The sequence below is a fragment of the Colius striatus genome, chromosome 23 (genome assembly GCF_028858725.1).
Source record: "Colius striatus isolate bColStr4 chromosome 23, bColStr4.1.hap1, whole genome shotgun sequence".
NCBI lineage: Eukaryota > Metazoa > Chordata > Aves > Coliiformes > Coliidae > Colius > Colius striatus.
The window spans coordinates 6,195,633-6,212,162 of NC_084781.1; the positions used below are offsets into that span (position 1 = coordinate 6,195,633).

Consider the following 16,530-nt stretch of genomic DNA (forward strand, 5'->3'; position numbering starts at 1 on the left):
GCCAGTGATGACAGCATTCGTGCTGTCCTCAGGTCCTTTGCCTTGAGTGATACCCAAGCTGACGGGAGTGGGGGTTGACACCTTCGAGGGCCTTTTGTGTTTGCCCGAGATGAAGGGATTCATCCCAAATGTCACTGCAGGGAAGTAAACGGGAGGCAGGATAGAATGAGCCCAGACCTCAGAGGAAACTCTCTGTGTGTATGCGTGCCAAGCAACATGCTGTAGGTTACACCTGAGTCATTGGGGAGTTCTGAGGCCCCAGCTCCCAGGAAGCCAGCTCCCTGAAGTGAGTGGAGCCCAGCGTGGTTGTGGGGTGAGTTGTGCATCGTGATGCCATCGTGGTGGCAAGTGTCACCGTTCTGAAGTAACGGACAACCCGGCAGCAATGCCTGGGGCTGCCAGGCCCTTGTGGGCTGCTCCCTGGGACTACAGCCAACTGAGCTAACAGATCTGTTGGCCTAGAGCATGCCCTGGCCTGCTCCAGCTCCTGGACACTCGGGAGGCAGATGAAAGCATGTCATAACCAAGTCTCACCACATCTAAAGACTTGGTGCCACGTGGAGCCAGCTCGCTCTCCTGGTTAGCTGCCCCAGCATCTCGTTACTTGTTGCTAGGAAATTGCATCTTAATTCAAGGTTGAATTTGCTGAAGTTGAGCTCCCAGGCTGGGGATACTGTTTTGTTGCTGCCAGGAGGACACAGAGTCTCTCTTTCTGCAGACACAGAAAACTGGGGACACAGATGCCATTGCCAGGGCTTTGGGGATTGATGAGATCCATCCATGGCCAGCAGATCCATAAACAGTTACTGGAAAGACCAAGCAGGGATATCCTCACTCATGGTTCTGATGCAACGAGGGACTCTGGACAGGGAAGAAAGGGGACTGCAGACACGGCCATACTTGTGTGCCTGCCCAGAGCAGCATCTGCTCTGAGTGCTGCTGGGGCAGAGCACTGTGGTGTTCCTTATACCCTTGGTCAGTTTGGGCAACACTTGGGTATGTTTCTGTAGGAAAGCTGCTCCATGTGCAAACAACTAAATAGGCTGACAATGATAAGGAGGTGGCCCTGGCAGGGGGTCCTGGTTCTTGGTGCAGAGCTCTTCAGCGGGGCTACAGCTGGGATGCAGCTCACTCGTGCTGTGCTGGTTTGCAGAGCTGGCACCTCTGCTCCTGCTCCGAATGCTGCTGTGCGAGTGCTCTGAGTCAGCCCCGCTCTGCTCGACGTAGCAGGAATTTATGGTCCAGGTGCCAAATCCGCACATGAATTCTGCTAGATGAGCAGGTACTAGAATTCTTCCAGGCTCCCCTGGCAACGTGCTCATCCACTGACGTGCAGCCTCCTCTCCTGGGGTCCGCGGCAGGACCAGGGATGGGCGCAGGCGCTGTGAGGACCGCTGCGCGTTTCGTGTGCCGCTGTCTCCTCGGTGCTTTGGGTGCTGCTGGTCCCTGCGGGGTGCAGGTGCTGATGCTGAGGCTCCCACAGCAACTGGACGGGCCTGGCTGTCAGAACTGGTGGCTTGTGACACAAAGCCACCGTGGCTGGTTTTGTTCTTGGACCTCTAACTAGGTCGATGTATGTTTTCTTTGTCTCGGTAATTACTGCTAAGATGCAGGATGGTGTGTGTGCAGGAAGGGGGCTGTCACTCCTCCTGCCCCGCCGTGCCGCCGCCACCACAGCCCCCGCCTGTGGCAAAGCTGCTGGGCAGAGGCTATGTGCCATGCTGCTGCTGGGGAGCAATGCCGATGCCACGCAAGGGTCACGTCCCTGTGAAAGAGGGCAGCTGCCCAGTCACCCTCTGAGCTCCTCAGCCCTGCAATGTGGGGGAATGGAGAAAAGCTCATGGTAATGTACTGGTGGCTTTTGTGGCTGCCGGGACATTCTTCCCTTCTCTTACCCTTCCAAAAACATCTGTGTGTAGTTCACCCAGCATTCAGCCCGTGGCCTTGCTTGTTAGCAGTGAGCCATGGCACTCAGGGTGATGTGAGTAGGCAATGTCCCCCATCCCACCCAGCTGCCCCCCTGCCCTCCCACCGTGTGCCCCTCCGAGCATGGGGCAGGCGAGGAGAGGTGGGTTCCTCTGGAGAGGGAGGGAGGAGCAGGAGTGTGCCCATCTGCACTTTCACAATAGAAACGTGCAGGCAAACTCTTTGAGCAAGGTGAAAGGCAGAGAACAAACCCAGCCACCCTCTCCAAGCCATTCAGACTTCAGAGCTGAAGAGGAGGTTATGTCCTGGGGATTTTTTTTTCTGTTGCTTTTCCAGCACTAATGAGCAGGGAGGAAGTTCTGCTCTTTGTTCGAGTCACATTCTCTGATATATTTTCTTCCCCTTGGTTAGTAGTGGGGAGGGAGGAGAGGAAGGGATGCAGCACCGCGTGTGTCTGCGTCGACACGTGGGTCTGTGGCAGGGAACGGCAGCGTGGCGTCGTTCCACTTTATTCCCGAGTTTTAGGCTACAGGAGGTCCCTTTGTGAGGCTTTTGGGTTTTCTCCTCAGATCAAAACAAGGCCTTGGCTTTAGCAGGATTCTTTCAAGCCCAGTGCGGCGATTTGCAGCTCTCTTGCAGCTTTTTTGTGTTGTAGAGGGAGCTTTGTGGCCTTGAGACTTTCCCCTCCCCAGGTTCTAAGATGCTTCTTGCTCTGTTTTCTGGCCACTCAGAGCATCCCCAGCATCAACAGTTTGGCCTTTGCAAATAGATCTGTTTGTGCGGTTCTGGCGCTGCCGAGTGTATTTCTGGCCATAGAAAGAGGGTCTGTAAGAGGATTCGGGCCACGTGCTGGGCTCTGCTCTCCTTTGCCTCCAAGTCAGAGGGGTTTTTAAAGACCAGCCATGAGATTCAGAGCATCTCACACATGAAAACTGGTGTGAAGGCCGGGTGCTCGGCAATGCCCTGGTTCAGGTGGTATGTGATTGCTGCCTTGTAAGACTTGACCCAGCTCTTCCTCTCCTCCTTCCCAAGGCCGGCAGCAGCAGCCCGGCTCTGCCCCTTCGGCACAGAGCGGCCGGCGGAGGTTGTACCGACGTCTGCTCGTAGGGCCGTGGCACCCGGGAGCGATGGGTGCCGGGCTGGCCCATCCCGCTGCCGACCACCCCTCCGCCGAGGGCTCAGCGTGACTTTATCATAATGCAGCATGAATTTCATTAGCTCGTTTGTCTGTGGCTCTCTGAGCCTGGAGATAATTTAATCCAGAAGTGGCTTACAAGGAGGAGCATGGTTTAGTCTGAGAAGCTTAATAACCCCCTCTGGCTGCCGTGTGCAGGGGCGAGCGCGGGGCCGAGCCCGTGGCTGCGCGGGGCGGCTGCGGGACTCCGCACCCTCCTCGTCTCGTTAGGCTGATTTCCCAGCGTGAAATAACGAGCGGAGCCACGGCACGAGGTTTGCACGGGCTGCTGCAGCCGGAGCGAGGAAGGCGGCTCCGGAGGAGATGGTTCATCTCGCAAACACATCTTGTTTTCTCTCCATCTAATCAAGGGAAGGTTTACTTAGCAAGCTGCAAAAAAAATCATTACATATGCTGCTAGTGGCCTGGTTAATTAAGATCCACAGTTCTCTGGGTAGGAAAAGACGACCTATATTTACTGTATGTAGGAAGACATCTGTCAGCTAGAAGCGCCTGCTATCCCAGCGCAGGTTTGTCCTGCTTTCTGCAGGCTCTGAATTGCAACTGTTTTTAAGCTCTGATGCCGACCAAGTTAATTTTAAGATGACTGTTACTATTCTAAACATAAGGAAGGGCATATTTAGCCTCTCAGTACTCAAGAAGGCAAAACCCCCTGCATGTTTCTAGTAATTTTTCCCTAACAGTTTGCACAAAACAACAACAACAAATCCTATTTGGTTTCTGCAAAAGAATATGTTCGAGGGCGATCGTAAAATAGATTATTTTTAAATCTGCAGATGGTTTCCACATATTCCTCCTCAGCTCACTGCAGCTTTCCACCTCAGTAAACCGGTTTGTAATTTAGCCGAGGGCTGTGGAGCAAGCGTTCTGCCGTCTTGTTTTTCTTGTTCGCCTCCTTCCCCCCTCTCCTGCCCCCCGTTTTCCATCCCCTTTTATTCCCCCTCGCTTGGGAATGGGTGCGAAGGTGGGCTGGCTCTGGGGGTCCCCGCAGAGCTGGGGGGCCGCAGCTGCCCGATGATGCCAAGGTGCTGTGCGTCCCGCTCGGCCCGAGCACTGCTCCCCCCGCCTGGGCTCTCGGTGGGAAGGGTCCTCCACGCTGGGCACGGGGCTGACGGGGGCTGCTCGTGCCCCACAGAGGGGCAGGCCAGGGACTCTCACCGCTCGAGGAGAGATGCACGGCCCGGAGAAAAGATAATTAGAGAAAGGACGCGCCTTCAGCCCTGCGATGGCAGCTCTGCCCCCTCCCCCTGCTCCCGGGAAGGAAACACTGCTTTTTTGATTTCTTTGTTCTTGCGTGGTTCGGCATTATAATTATTGAGATTTCACTGCAGGGCAAAATGATCATTTGACAATGTAAGTGGGGAAAATAATTCTTGTGTTATCCAGCAGCCTCACTCTTATTATAATTATGGCGAAACTCCTGCAGACTGAAGTGGGGGCAAAGAATTTCTTCCTATGTGGGTATTTGTCTTTTCAAGATTTCTCAAGGTTTGATTGCAGATGGGAGGATTGTGTTTTTCCCTTCCATATTTCTAATAACCCGGGGTTGTTGATGGATGGCAAAGGACCGAAGTACCTGTTGTTTTCCCCTTTGTTTTCATTAGGCATTTTCCATTTCTGTCATTCTCGGCACTCGTGATGGATTTTTATGAGCAAATATCTTGGTTAGAGCTATTTGGAGTTGTTTGTACAGTAACGTCTCCAGCAGCAACAAAACCCGATTAAAAAATCAGGGGGAAGCCGAGGAGAAAGTGCAGACGAGCCCCTCTCAGACTGGGGGCAGCGCTGGCCTTTCTGTGCCGCCCGTGTCTGCTGGGGCGCCAGTGCCAAGGGACCGGTGCTGTGTCTGTGGCTGCCAGAGCCGGGTGTTCACCAGGACTTTGGGCTGGGGCTGGACACCTTGCAGGGCTGTCATTCCGAGGGGGTCGTGGCTGAGGAAACACGAGGGCTCTGCCAGGGGCTGTCCCCTGGGTGTGCCAGGGCCGGGTGCTGCGGCAGGGCGCTGAGGAGCGCGTTGTCCCCTGTTACCCTGAGGCTGATGGAAACGAGCTGACAGAACAGAGGCGGCATTAGCCTAATTATGGCCATACAGGCTACCTCGGCGGTGGATTTTCCTTTCTTAGCGACTTCCTGTTTTGCTCTTTGAGATGCAAATTTTTGCGCGGCCCTCGATCCAGATTCCCTCCTCATTAGCATGAAATCTGACTAGTTCCGCGGATTTTTAAATAGCACATTCAAATAAAGGAGAAGCAGAAGCGCTGTGCACAAAGTAGCAGCGAAGCCCCCGCGAGCCTGGGGGCAGGGGCTGCCGGGGACCGTGCCGTCAGCGCCCGGCAATGTCGCGCAGCCCCGGCGCAGTCGGCAGTGCCGGGCTGCTCCGCTTCGCTCGGGCACGGCGTGGCCTCGGTGGTGCCGGGCTGGCAGAGCCGCGGCACGGAGGGGCCGATGGGCACAGACCCTGCCCAGCACCCCAGCCCGTGCCGGAGCGAAGGCAGGCACAAATCCATCCCGGGGATCGAAGGCTTTCCCTCTGCTTCCTCCTGGGCAAGGAGGCTCAGCGTGGAAGTTACCAAAAAAATCACACAAGGAGAATCATCTTTTTGCACCGAGTGAGATCTCCACGGGGTCTGTGGGTTTTTTATGCCTGCTGTGATCTCTGCCCGCTGCAGCTCGGTGCGGGGACAGGACTGCTAACACATCTGAAGCAGCTGGCACTGGTCTGTGGTAAATAGCATTCCAGTAACATTTGGCTCTCCTTGGTAAGAGGAACCCAGTTCCCACTGGGAAGCCCTGGCTCCGGGTGCTCTCAGGGATGCCTTTTGCCTGGCGCTGCCTTTCCTTCCCCCCTCCCTGCTTTCTGCCACGTAATGAGTTTGATAAGAAATTGTCTCGTTAACAGGATTAGCCATGGCAATCTCTAGTCCCCTCCTATTCATTTTGTAATGCTCTTCATCCTGTTCTGTAATTTTCTGCTGGTATTAGGCGGCTCTGGACCACCTCAGGAGATTAATTCCTCCTCCTCTGATGGTGCCAGCGCGGCTGGTGCCGGGTGCAGGCGGTGCAGGAGGGTGCAGAGCTGGGTCCTCGCTCCCTCTGGGAATTCCCCCTCCTCATTTGGTTGCTGTGAAAGTGTGTCCTTTCCCAAACAAGTGCAGGCGTCCCCAAAGGCTCGTGGCTTTCGCTGCGTGCGCCGGTGGAAAGCTCTGGTGACTCGAGGGCGGATTCAAACCCTGCTCTCGTTTACACCCATGTGAATCCACTCCTGTGGGTAGTCCGATTCGGGAGTGACTTCTAGGAAAAGGACTTGCAAGAACCAGCCCTTTGGTAAATAATTACCCTTGATTTCATAACTCCAAGGAGCTCTGCTGGACACCTTCCTTCTGAGGGAGTTAATAGATCTTTGGTTATATTTGTTCTCCCACGTTGGCCAATTTGGGAACCTGTCTCTGGGAAGCGGCGTCCGGGTGGCGACACGTGAGTGACGTGGGGAAGGGCAGTGGCTGGAGCTGCTGCTCAGGGCACGGTGGGAGCAGTGTGGGTCTGGAAGAGGATGGTAACAGCAACACTTCCCACTTTCTCAGCTGAGAGGAAAACAGGGCTTGTGATTTCCTTAAGCACCTACCTGGCTTGCGTCCGCAGCTCTGAAGCGCAACCTTTTGCTTTCACTCCCAGAAAACTTCCCATGCACAGAATCTAAGCTTCTCTTATCCCTTCGTTGCCCAGGGAGAGAGAATTGCAGATGGTGAAGCCATTGCACCGAGAGTAAAGCGGCTGAGATGCTCATTGCTATGTGGACTGTAAGGTTTTGGGAGCTCACGTGCACTTTAGGCCGGGCAGAGCAGGGCACTGCGTGGGGGAGCTTTGACACGGTGATTCCCACGCAGCAGATTCCTGACAAAGGCAGTAATTTATGCACCACCATTCGCTCCCCGTGAGGCGAGTGTCCATGAAGAGATTAACTTCCTCTGCTTCACTGGAAACTATTTGTCATGCTGCTGGTGATTAATTTTTGCAGTGAGGATGGCACCTGAGCAGCTGGTGAGAGCCGTGGGGAAGGGGGGGTCTGGCCCTGGTGCTCTGCTCGGCGCTGTTGAAGCCATGTGCTGGTGCTGATGTCCTGGCCACAGGCAGGAGTGCCACTGGGAATATCCCAGTTTACCCATCCCATAGTTGTTTCGATGTGTTTTCCCAAGGTCTGCCAAGAAAGCCGCTGTCTGTAGAGGCTGGTTCTGCTGGTGAACCTGGCCAGCAGCTGCCTTTGCTGCCCCTCAGTGATGCCCTGGCATGAGGACTCCAGTGCCCTGGGCACCCTGTCTTCGTGGGGCAGGGTGGAGATGCTCAGTGCTGCACACCCCTGGCTGCTGTCCTCTTGCAGGTTGTCTGTGCCATGGGTTAGAGGAGAAGAGGGCCCAGGAGCCACACACCTTTGTGCCCGCTGGCTGCGGAGCCACATCCCAAGCGGGAGCCAAAATCTGGCAGCTGCCAGCCCCAGGCTGCGGTTAACTCCTCTCCACAATTGTTTGCAGAGGGTGTTTATACACCGTTGTGCCGCCAGCTCTCTCCAGGCTATAAATCCGGTAGTCAGAGCCAAACTCCAGGCTTGGAAAAGCCCCGCAGCGTTTCCTTTTGTTTGTTGCCCTGTCGCCGGCAGGTTGGGCTCCTCCAAGTCCTGCTGCAGTGTCAGGAACCACTTCACCAGAAAAGGCGCCTCTGCCAAGGGCTCTGCCAGGGGGTGAGCAAGCAGAGGGAGGGCAGGCTCCGTCTTCTGGGGGCAGAGCTGAGCCCCTGTGCCCAAGCCCAGGGACCTGGCACCGCAGCTGCTGGGCAGCGGTGTGACAGGGAGCTGGCAGTAACATCCTCCTTTTAAACCTTGCCTGCTTTTTGCTTCTCTCTCTCTCCTTTTTTTTTTTTTTTTGTTTCATCTCTCCCTCTCAGAAAAGCCATTTAAACGTAATTCCATTCTTAAAAGCTCTCCCTCATGCATGCCTAATGAGCGCAGGCAGAGGCGCCGGCAACGGGCCGAGTAGGAGCCAATCTTGCCGAGTGCCGACAAGTCATTTGGAAGAAGCCCTGGGAGCGCGCCCGGTTTTATTACAGCGTAATTAGAAATAAAATCTTGTTGCAGGAGGAGAGTGAGAGCTGGATGTTAATCCTGTAACGGGAGGAGACGGAGCCGTGCTTATAAAGGAGATTAGGGAGGGGAGGCGGAAAGCCCGTCACGACTGCCCAGCTTCCACCCCTCCTCTGCTGTGTCCCCGGCTCCGCAGCAGCAGGCGGGTGTATGGCCAGCCTTGCCTGCCTCTGCCCTCCCGGGAGATGGCTTGTGCCAGGGCTGCAGTGATTTCAGGATCTGCAGGGGGAGGCTCCAGGTGAAGCCTCCAGTGCCAGCAGGAAGCTCCTGGGAGAAAGGGCAGGGTAGTGCTGGCAGACCCCAGGAACGGGCAGGGACTGCTGTGGGCACAGTTACTGCAGCTTCTTGGGACGAGGCTCCTGGAGCACCATGCTCCCTTCAGGCAAAGAGAGCAAGAGAGCTTTGGTGCAAAGCCTTACCCATTTGCTCAGCTGGTGTTGGTTGGGTTACAGATGCCTGTGAAATTTGACGGTGGGATTGCTTGGGTGGACGTGTGGCAGCTCTGCCAGCTTGGCCGCACACGGCAATGCAGGAGCAGTGCGGTGCCTCGGGAAGGGCTGGGGAGCAGTGGCTGCCTTCCACCTCCCCTGGGACCTTGGCTGCAGGCACATGTGGAAATAAATCTGTCACATACCATGTGGCTCTTATTAAATTTGCATTGGGCTGGAGTTGTGATTCCTCTTTCACATCTCTGGGATGGACGGATGTACCTTTAATCTCGGTGCCCAGTCCAGGCCCCCTCTGCTTTTGGCATTTCCTGTGGCACCGAGCCAGGGTCAGCCTGCTGAGATGAAAGGCAGCTCTGCCCTTCATCCCTTGCCTCAGCTGGCAGAGACAGTGTGAACGGTGCCATGCCAGGCTGTGCCGTGGAGGTGAGCTGGACTGGCTGATCTGTCCTGAGAAGGCAAGCCCAATACCAGGGCAACGGCATCTTGAAGCGGCAGCCACAGCAGAAAAGTGCTGTTACAGCAGCAGTGGCAAATCACAGGCTTTGTTCTTCGGGGTTTCCCCCTCCCATCCTTCTGCCCAGGAGGCGTTTGTCACTTTAAACGTGGCCAGAAATAGCACCATGCAGTTATTGGAGTTGTCTGAGATGCCTTGGGATGCATATGCTCAAGGTATGGCTAATTCATAAACGCTGGCACCTATTGATTCTCCAGCAGTTGAAACAGCACGAGTGAGGAAACGCTGGCCCTGGAGAACCAGGGGAAAGTTATCTCATTAGTCTTATGAACTCTAAAACGTGCTCCCCCCTGAAGCCCTGACCCCGTTGTTTTTATAAATCTACAGCGAGTGGAGCAGTAGCTGGTAACCTGGATCGACTGTAATTTTTCTCTGGAAAAGGGAAGGCCCTTGGGACTGCTGCTGGAGTTTCATGGCCACCGCCAGCAGCCGGGCGCAGGAGGGACATCAGTAACAGCACTCAGACCCTCTTGGTGCTCAGCAGGCCCGAGAGACCCCTCTCGCCCTCGTGCCTTGCCCTGAGTGCAGGACGAGCTCGTGGGGCTGGCAGGGCTCTTGGCTGCCAGGGATGGGAGGGCTTTGTCGAGGTGTTTCCAAAGGCAGCGTCTCCAGTCTATCTGGAAGAGTTATTAGAGGCACATCGCTCCAGCCTGGCCGGGGATGTACTTAATCCTCTGCTTCCTGTAAAGCTTTTCCATCTCCTGGCAGGCAGAAAGATCTGATTTTGTTCGGCGACCTTCGACGTTAATCTCGCTGGCAAACTCAGCCATAAGTCATTTCGGTGAGGTCTCTGTCGGAGCCGTTTACATCAATTACTGCCCTGAGTCTCTCCCTCGTACTGCTGTAATGCTCCTCCACAGAGTTATTTGCCCCTTTTGGGAAAAACCAGAGCAAGGAAAGCTGCAGAAGCCGTGCTGTCGGGCGGTAGACCTTGCATTTACTGTAGCGGTGGGTTCCAAGCCCTGTTTTCTGTCAGTCTGTCGTCTCACACACTGGCAGGGAAGGGCTTCTGCATCCCAGCCCCAGGAGTGAGGAGCCAGGCTGCTCCAGGAGCACGTATCTCTTGTCCTGTGTTCCACCCATGTTTCTCCTGTGCTTATGGGTTTGACTGTGATACTTTCCTCTAGCTAAACTGAGAACATCCAGATGCTGGAAGGAAAAACAGTTGTTCTCATCAACTAGATCCTGGTTTAGCAGGCACGGTGCAGGAGGCATTTGCAGCTATTGCTGATTTAGAGACTCAGACTAAAGGTTTCAACTCAAACCATTCAGCTTTACTAATTACCTTCTGCTTCTCTGCATTTCTGTGCGTGGTAGGTAGGGGGTGGTTTGGCTGGCAACACTGTGCAGCCGAGCAGATGGACCACCCTGGCCCAGCTGAGGCTCAGCGGTGGCTGGTGCTGGAGCAAACCCCAAAGGCCCCACAGAAAGCGGGGTCAAAGGCTTGCTGTCACTTAGCACTGGCTGTGGGGTGGGCTGGAGACTTCTCCCCGGTGCCTCTGCTTACCCTGCCCTCCACGTAGGCGCTCAGTTGTGCCACAGTGCAGGACTCTCCATTCATGTTAATTACTGTCATTATTCATGATGGGTTATAGGGGTCAGGCTGGTTTCATGAGCCAGTTGAAGCTTCTTTTCCCCACGTGCATTGAGGTGTGTCGGCCTCCAAAACCCACCAGCTGAGGGGCTGCTCCAGCAATGCTGCCCAAGACCGTGCTGCCCTGCGTGCCCTCCTGCCAGCCTCCTCCCGGGGCTCAAACAGCAGCTAAAGCCCTAATTTGTTTTCACATGCTTCTAAGTAAGTTAAGCTAATTATTAACCCAGCGGGACAGATTCACTTTTAATTGCCACGTTGCTATGCAGCGCGCAGCGACGCGGCGGAGCATCGTGCGGGCACAGCCACCCTCTCTCCTCACCCTCTGCAGCCACAGCATCGCCGAAGCTCCCTGGCCAGAGCTGGTTGCACCAGGGAGTGGCCACGCTACCCTAAATGCCCTGAATCCAAGCCCTGGGGAGTGTGAGTGTGTAAGGACACCCTGAGCCCCTCTCTGTGCCTGGACAGGTGTGTTTGTGCAGGATGAGTGCTAGAGGGAGACAGGTTGTGCTCACAAGTACAGAGGCTGCTGTTGCACACCCAAGTGCTGCTGTTGCAACTCACGAGGCTGCTATGGCAAGCGCTGCTGCTGCTGCTCACCCATTTTGGCCTGAGTTCGCCAACTTCAGCCAGAGGCTGCACCGTGGTCCAGTCGGACTGCAGGGAGGTGGAGGAAGGAGGAAATTGCCTGCCTGACCCAGATGCTGAGAGCCTGGGGGATGACATGCCATGTCGGGGCTGGCTCGCTCACCCTTCTCCTCCCTTTGTGTCTCCAGAAAATAGGTTTTTTATTACTTCTTATGGAGGTTTGTACATATCGGACGTGCAGAAGGAAGATGCCTTGTCCACCTACAGGTGTATCACCAAGCACAAGTACAGCGGGGAGACACGGCAGAGCAACGGCGCCAGGCTCTCGGTCTCAGGTGAGCACACAGCTGCCGGTGATGACGGTGAGGAGGAGCCCTGTCCCCAACTGGGTGCCAGCCCTGCCTGCCCACCCACTACCTGTCTTCTGGGGTGCGGGAGGGAGCAATGGACATCCCTGCAGGGGCTTAGGGGTTCCCAACAGGGCTGCACAGGGGGTTGGTGCTGCCTCGTGCGTGCCCCTGAGCACGCAGCCCCCCGGTGCCGGCTGCGGTGGGCGGCAGCGCCGCGCTGCACCCCGAGCGAGAGGCGACAGGGTGTGACGGGATGCGATGTGACAGCCCGCGATGTGAGCAGCCTGACGCGATGTGACGAACATGCAAGCGATACTGCAGCGCAGGCAGTGCAGTCCGTAGTGCCGCGTGTCTCGGGGCGCTCCCGGCTCTGCTGACTGCCCAAATGACTCCTCTCGGGAGGGAGTTCGCCCGACTCGCAGCCCTGTCGCCGCGCCTGCCGCTCGGCTGCAGCGTTGCCCGCCTTCTGCCATATGCTGCTTCTGTCCTTGGGTGCACGGGCTGTGGCTCCCGCACCAGCTCCTCGAGTTAACCCCACAGAGGGAAGAGAAGGGATCTGGGACAGCTGAGCTGGGGCTGGCCTGAGCTTGCCCTAGCTCCTTAGAAACCAGAGAGTCCCGTGCCCCACCTGTGGCCGTCCTGCCACACAAGGAGCACAAATGTCATCCCATCTCTGTGCATGCTCAATCTGCCTTAGTCCCCTCCTGGTCGCTGTCGTTATTTACACGCCATGGTGTTTTACTTCTGCTTGGGAGTAATGAAAGAGGTTTCTTTCCCCTGGAATTTAATTTCACGCCTGAGACTTGGTGATTAATTTTCTCCTTTCCCAGCTGCCTGATGGTCCCCTTTGCTTGTAAATTTTGAAATGTGCCACAGAATTTGTGTACTTTGCACCAATTAGGTGTCACCTTGAGTGATTCCTCTGGCACGGAGTTTATTTGTCCTATCAACTGTAAGATGTGTTTCGTTCTCACCTTCTGCACGAGCCTGCTGTGCCAACTGTCTTGGGTGGGACAGGCCAGCCCTTGCCTGCCCTGGCTTTGGTGCAGGAAGTAGCTGCCATCCTGTGCTCCTGCCTGGCTGGCTCATGGGGACGGGGAGAGCTGCATCTCCCGGGTGATGCCGTGTGGGCACAGTGGTACTGGCAGCTCTCCTGGTGTCCCAGTGGGGAGAAGCCTCACCACCACCTCTGTGCCAAGTGAGCCTGTTTTCTCTCCAAACCCAGATCCAGCAGAGTCCATCCCCACAATGTTAGACAGCTTCCAGTCCAGGGAGGTGAGGGCGGGCCGACCAGTGGAGCTGCCCTGCATTGCCTCGGGCTACCCCAACCCGGCCGTGCGGTGGATCAAGGACGGGCGCCCTCTGCCCAGTGACAGCCGCTGGACCAAGCGCATCACGGGCCTGACCATCAGCGACCTGCGCGTGGAGGACAGCGGCACCTACATCTGCGAGGTGACCAACACCTTCGGGTCCGCAGAGGTCACGGGGACCCTCACGGTCATAGGTGAGAGCTGGTGGGGATGAACGAGGCCTGGTGACGGGGAGCCTTCTGTCCTGCTGCCTTCTGAAACGTAAAGCCTTTGTAGACAGAAAGCCTGAGGGGTTCTGTATGGACAGAGAGATGACGAGCTTTGCGTTTCAGCGTGGCGTGGAAGCCGCCAGCCTGCGCCGCAGCGTGTCCGATGTGGCACTCGGAGCACCTGCAGGTCTATCATACTGCAGCAGCGCATCTGCAGAGACCTCCCCTGATTTACTGCTTCAGTATGGGCAGGGAGAGGCCTCAGGAAACTCCAGAGAAGTACCTGGGGGTGTAAATTGATGGGTGGCAACATGGGTTTTATGTCAGGTGCCTCTGCGCTTTGTTTTGTTGATTTACATAAAGTAAGCTCCAGCCAAACAGCGAATACCATGTGGGCAACTCAGTATTTACTGCCTGCCTTGTTCCTGGGGATTCCTCTTGTCACCGGGATCCCGACAGTGCCGGGACCAGCACACATTGTGCCTGCTTTGCCTGAAGTAGCACCGTGGTGAGCACACCACTGACTGGGCACTGGCAGCCTGCTGGGAGCTACCCTGGCACATCCCCAGCCTGGGCCTGTTGTAACACACCGGCCGTGTCACACACTGTGCCGGCTTCCTCCAACCATCCTGCCGCCTCCCTGCCAGCACCCGCCGGGAGCCTGGGGCTGTCAGCAGGGAGCACAGCGCGGGAGCACCTGCCTTAGCGTGCGGTGACATTTTATGCGTGGCCAAGCCGGTAATTCCAGGGCAGGGAAGGCAGAGAGAACATGGCAACGATGAGATGCCTCCCGGCACTGGCAGCGCCTCACCCACTCTCGCTCTTTCTTGCACAGACCCTCTGCGTGTGACCCTCACACCAAAGAAGCTCAAAACGGGCATCGGCAGCACAGTCATCCTCTCTTGTGCCCTCAGCGGGTCCCCCGAGTACGTCATCCGCTGGTACCGCAACACGGACCTGGTGGTGGTGGATGACTACATCTCCATCCGGGGCATCAGCAACGAGACCCTCCTCATCACGGCAGCGCAGAAGAGCCACTCGGGTGCCTACCAGTGCTTTGCCACCCGCAAGTCCCAGACGGCACAGGACTTCTCCATCATCACGCTGGAGGGTGAGCTGGCTTGCAGGGGGCAGGGGCTGTGGGGGCTTTTCTCTGCACGTCTCCAAGCCACTGCATTCCTGGGGCACACCAGGATGCTTTGTGCATGGCTGGAGGGAGGAAAGACATGCCAGGGTGGGGGCTTCTGGGGCCACGCTGCTCCCACCCTGTTTCCTGGGCTGTCTGCAAGCAGCTCAGGGATGCAGCATGGCCAGGACAGGGAAGTGCCAAACTAAGGCTGGCTTGCCCATCCCTAGCTTCTGGGCTGAGGTGCTGCCTTTCACCACGTTCCCCATCCTCGCTCCTTGTGAGCAGGCGTAGCTGCAGCTCTTGTGATGTTTGGACAAGGAATGGGCACTGCCAAGCCCAGTGTCCCCCTTGAACCTAATGTCTGCATTGACCAGCGTGCCCCCTCGCCCCCCTCAGCATCTCCCTGTCATGGGAGTGGTGGCACGGATACACGTGTTACCAAGCCAGGACTCCCACCTCAGGTGGGAGCTCAAAACCATCCCACCGGTGGGTGACTGCTGCTGCCTGTGGCTGCCGCTCCCTGACCCCCCTCCCGCTGGGTGCCCCCCAGATGGGACCCCCCGCATCGTCTCCTCCTTCAGCGAGAAGGTGGTCAACCCCGGGGAGCAGTTCTCCCTGATGTGTGCCGCCAAGGGGGCCCCGCCGCCGACCGTCACCTGGGCGCTGGACGACGAGCCCATCCCGCGGGACAGCGGGCACCGCACCAACCAGTACACCATGTCGGACGGCACCACGGTCAGCCACATGAACGTGACGAGCCCGCAGATCAAGGACGGCGGCGTGTACCGGTGCACCGCGCGGAACTCGGTGGGCAGCGCCGAATACCAAGCGCGAATAAACGTAAGAGGTGCCTGTCTACTTTTAAATATCAGAATAGGACTTTTACTGGGCTTTTTGGTTTTGTTCTGTTCCCTGGACTGTCGCTCCTCCTTGCCCTCCCCATCCTCTTCCCAGCCACCCCGACCCCCCTCGCTCGCGCTCCTGCCCGCGCGTGGAGCGTCCCGGGCTCCCCCTGCGCTCCTCCCCTGCAGCCGCCGTGCCCGCCGGCACACGGATCTACGTGACAAACGATGACGGGGCAGCACATGAAATCGTGGAAAATGAGCTTTGATTTGTCATGTCTGTATTTTCTTTGTCTGCTAAGAGCCACGGTCGCGTTAATCACCGTGTTACTGCGGCGGGAGCGTGTTGCTCGGTGCGTTACAGGGAGCGCTTTCAGGCGCAGGGTACGGTATCAGCACCTGCCCATTAATAATCACTGATTAAAGCTTCCAGCCTTCCAGGTGGGAGCGAGACAGAGACAAGGTAGCATTTATTTGTCTACGGAGAAGGAGGGTTGAAAGGGCTGTGTTTGTCTGTGTCTCAGGGTTGAAATGGATCTAGTGGCTTTTTGGCTGAGATCCCAGGAGAGTCTAAATTTGGAGCAAGTTCACCCCTCAGCTGCCAGAGCAGCGCTTTCAGTGAGGACATTCCCTTCCCTCCCTTCTTCCCTTCTCTCAGCTCTCGACTGGCTGTCACTAGATAAGAGTCAGGCTTTCTTCACCCTAGAATGGAGCAAGTCCCTCAGGCCCAAGAGGCATTTACAGAGCAAGTTACTGTTGTGTCCCAGCATAAGAAACACCATCCATCACCTTATCCTGAGCTGCTACCCTGCTACACCCTTAGAACCAGGAGTCAAGACAGGGTTAACCTTTAGATTGCTCTGCTGTTTTATGCAGTAACTGGGAGAACAATGTAATTATCGATGCATGAAACTCCAGGTTTAAATGTTCACCTGCAGCATGCTCCCTGCCCGTAAGCCAGCACGAGAGGCAGCCAGAAACTGGTGACTGGCTTTGCGGCTGTACTCCGCTTGCTGGGAAGATTTGGTTTAGGGAAGGTGAAATACGTTTGCCTGTGAAAGTCCAGTTCTCGTAGTAGCTCTGACACAGAGAGGACTTCTGACACAGTGCAGGCAGCTTCCTTCTAAGAGGGGTAGAGAGCTGCTCCCTGTCTCTTGTGCAGTCCTTGCCTCGTGGCCGACTTGCAGCCGGCGAGTGGCTTTCCCCATGCGTGCTCCAAGGAGCCAGTGCTTGCTCCTCACCCCGAACCAGGCTGGGTCCCAACTGTTCTGGTTACCTCCTTTGCCTGTGAAGCTT

General features: G+C 56.4%; 1 protein-coding gene across 1 annotated transcript in view; it reads left to right on the forward strand.

Moving 5' to 3' along the window:
- The window catches only part of DSCAML1 (DS cell adhesion molecule like 1), an 88,231-nt gene that overhangs the window by 51,981 nt on the left and 19,720 nt on the right, over window positions 1-16,530 (forward strand). Inside the window, exons 4-7 of the mRNA XM_062014028.1 lie at window positions 11,583-11,729; window positions 12,970-13,248; window positions 14,099-14,374; window positions 14,943-15,239. Of these exons, the coding sequence (XP_061870012.1) occupies window positions 11,583-11,729; window positions 12,970-13,248; window positions 14,099-14,374; window positions 14,943-15,239 (999 nt within the window). The remainder of the gene's footprint in view (window positions 1-11,582; window positions 11,730-12,969; window positions 13,249-14,098; window positions 14,375-14,942; window positions 15,240-16,530) is intronic.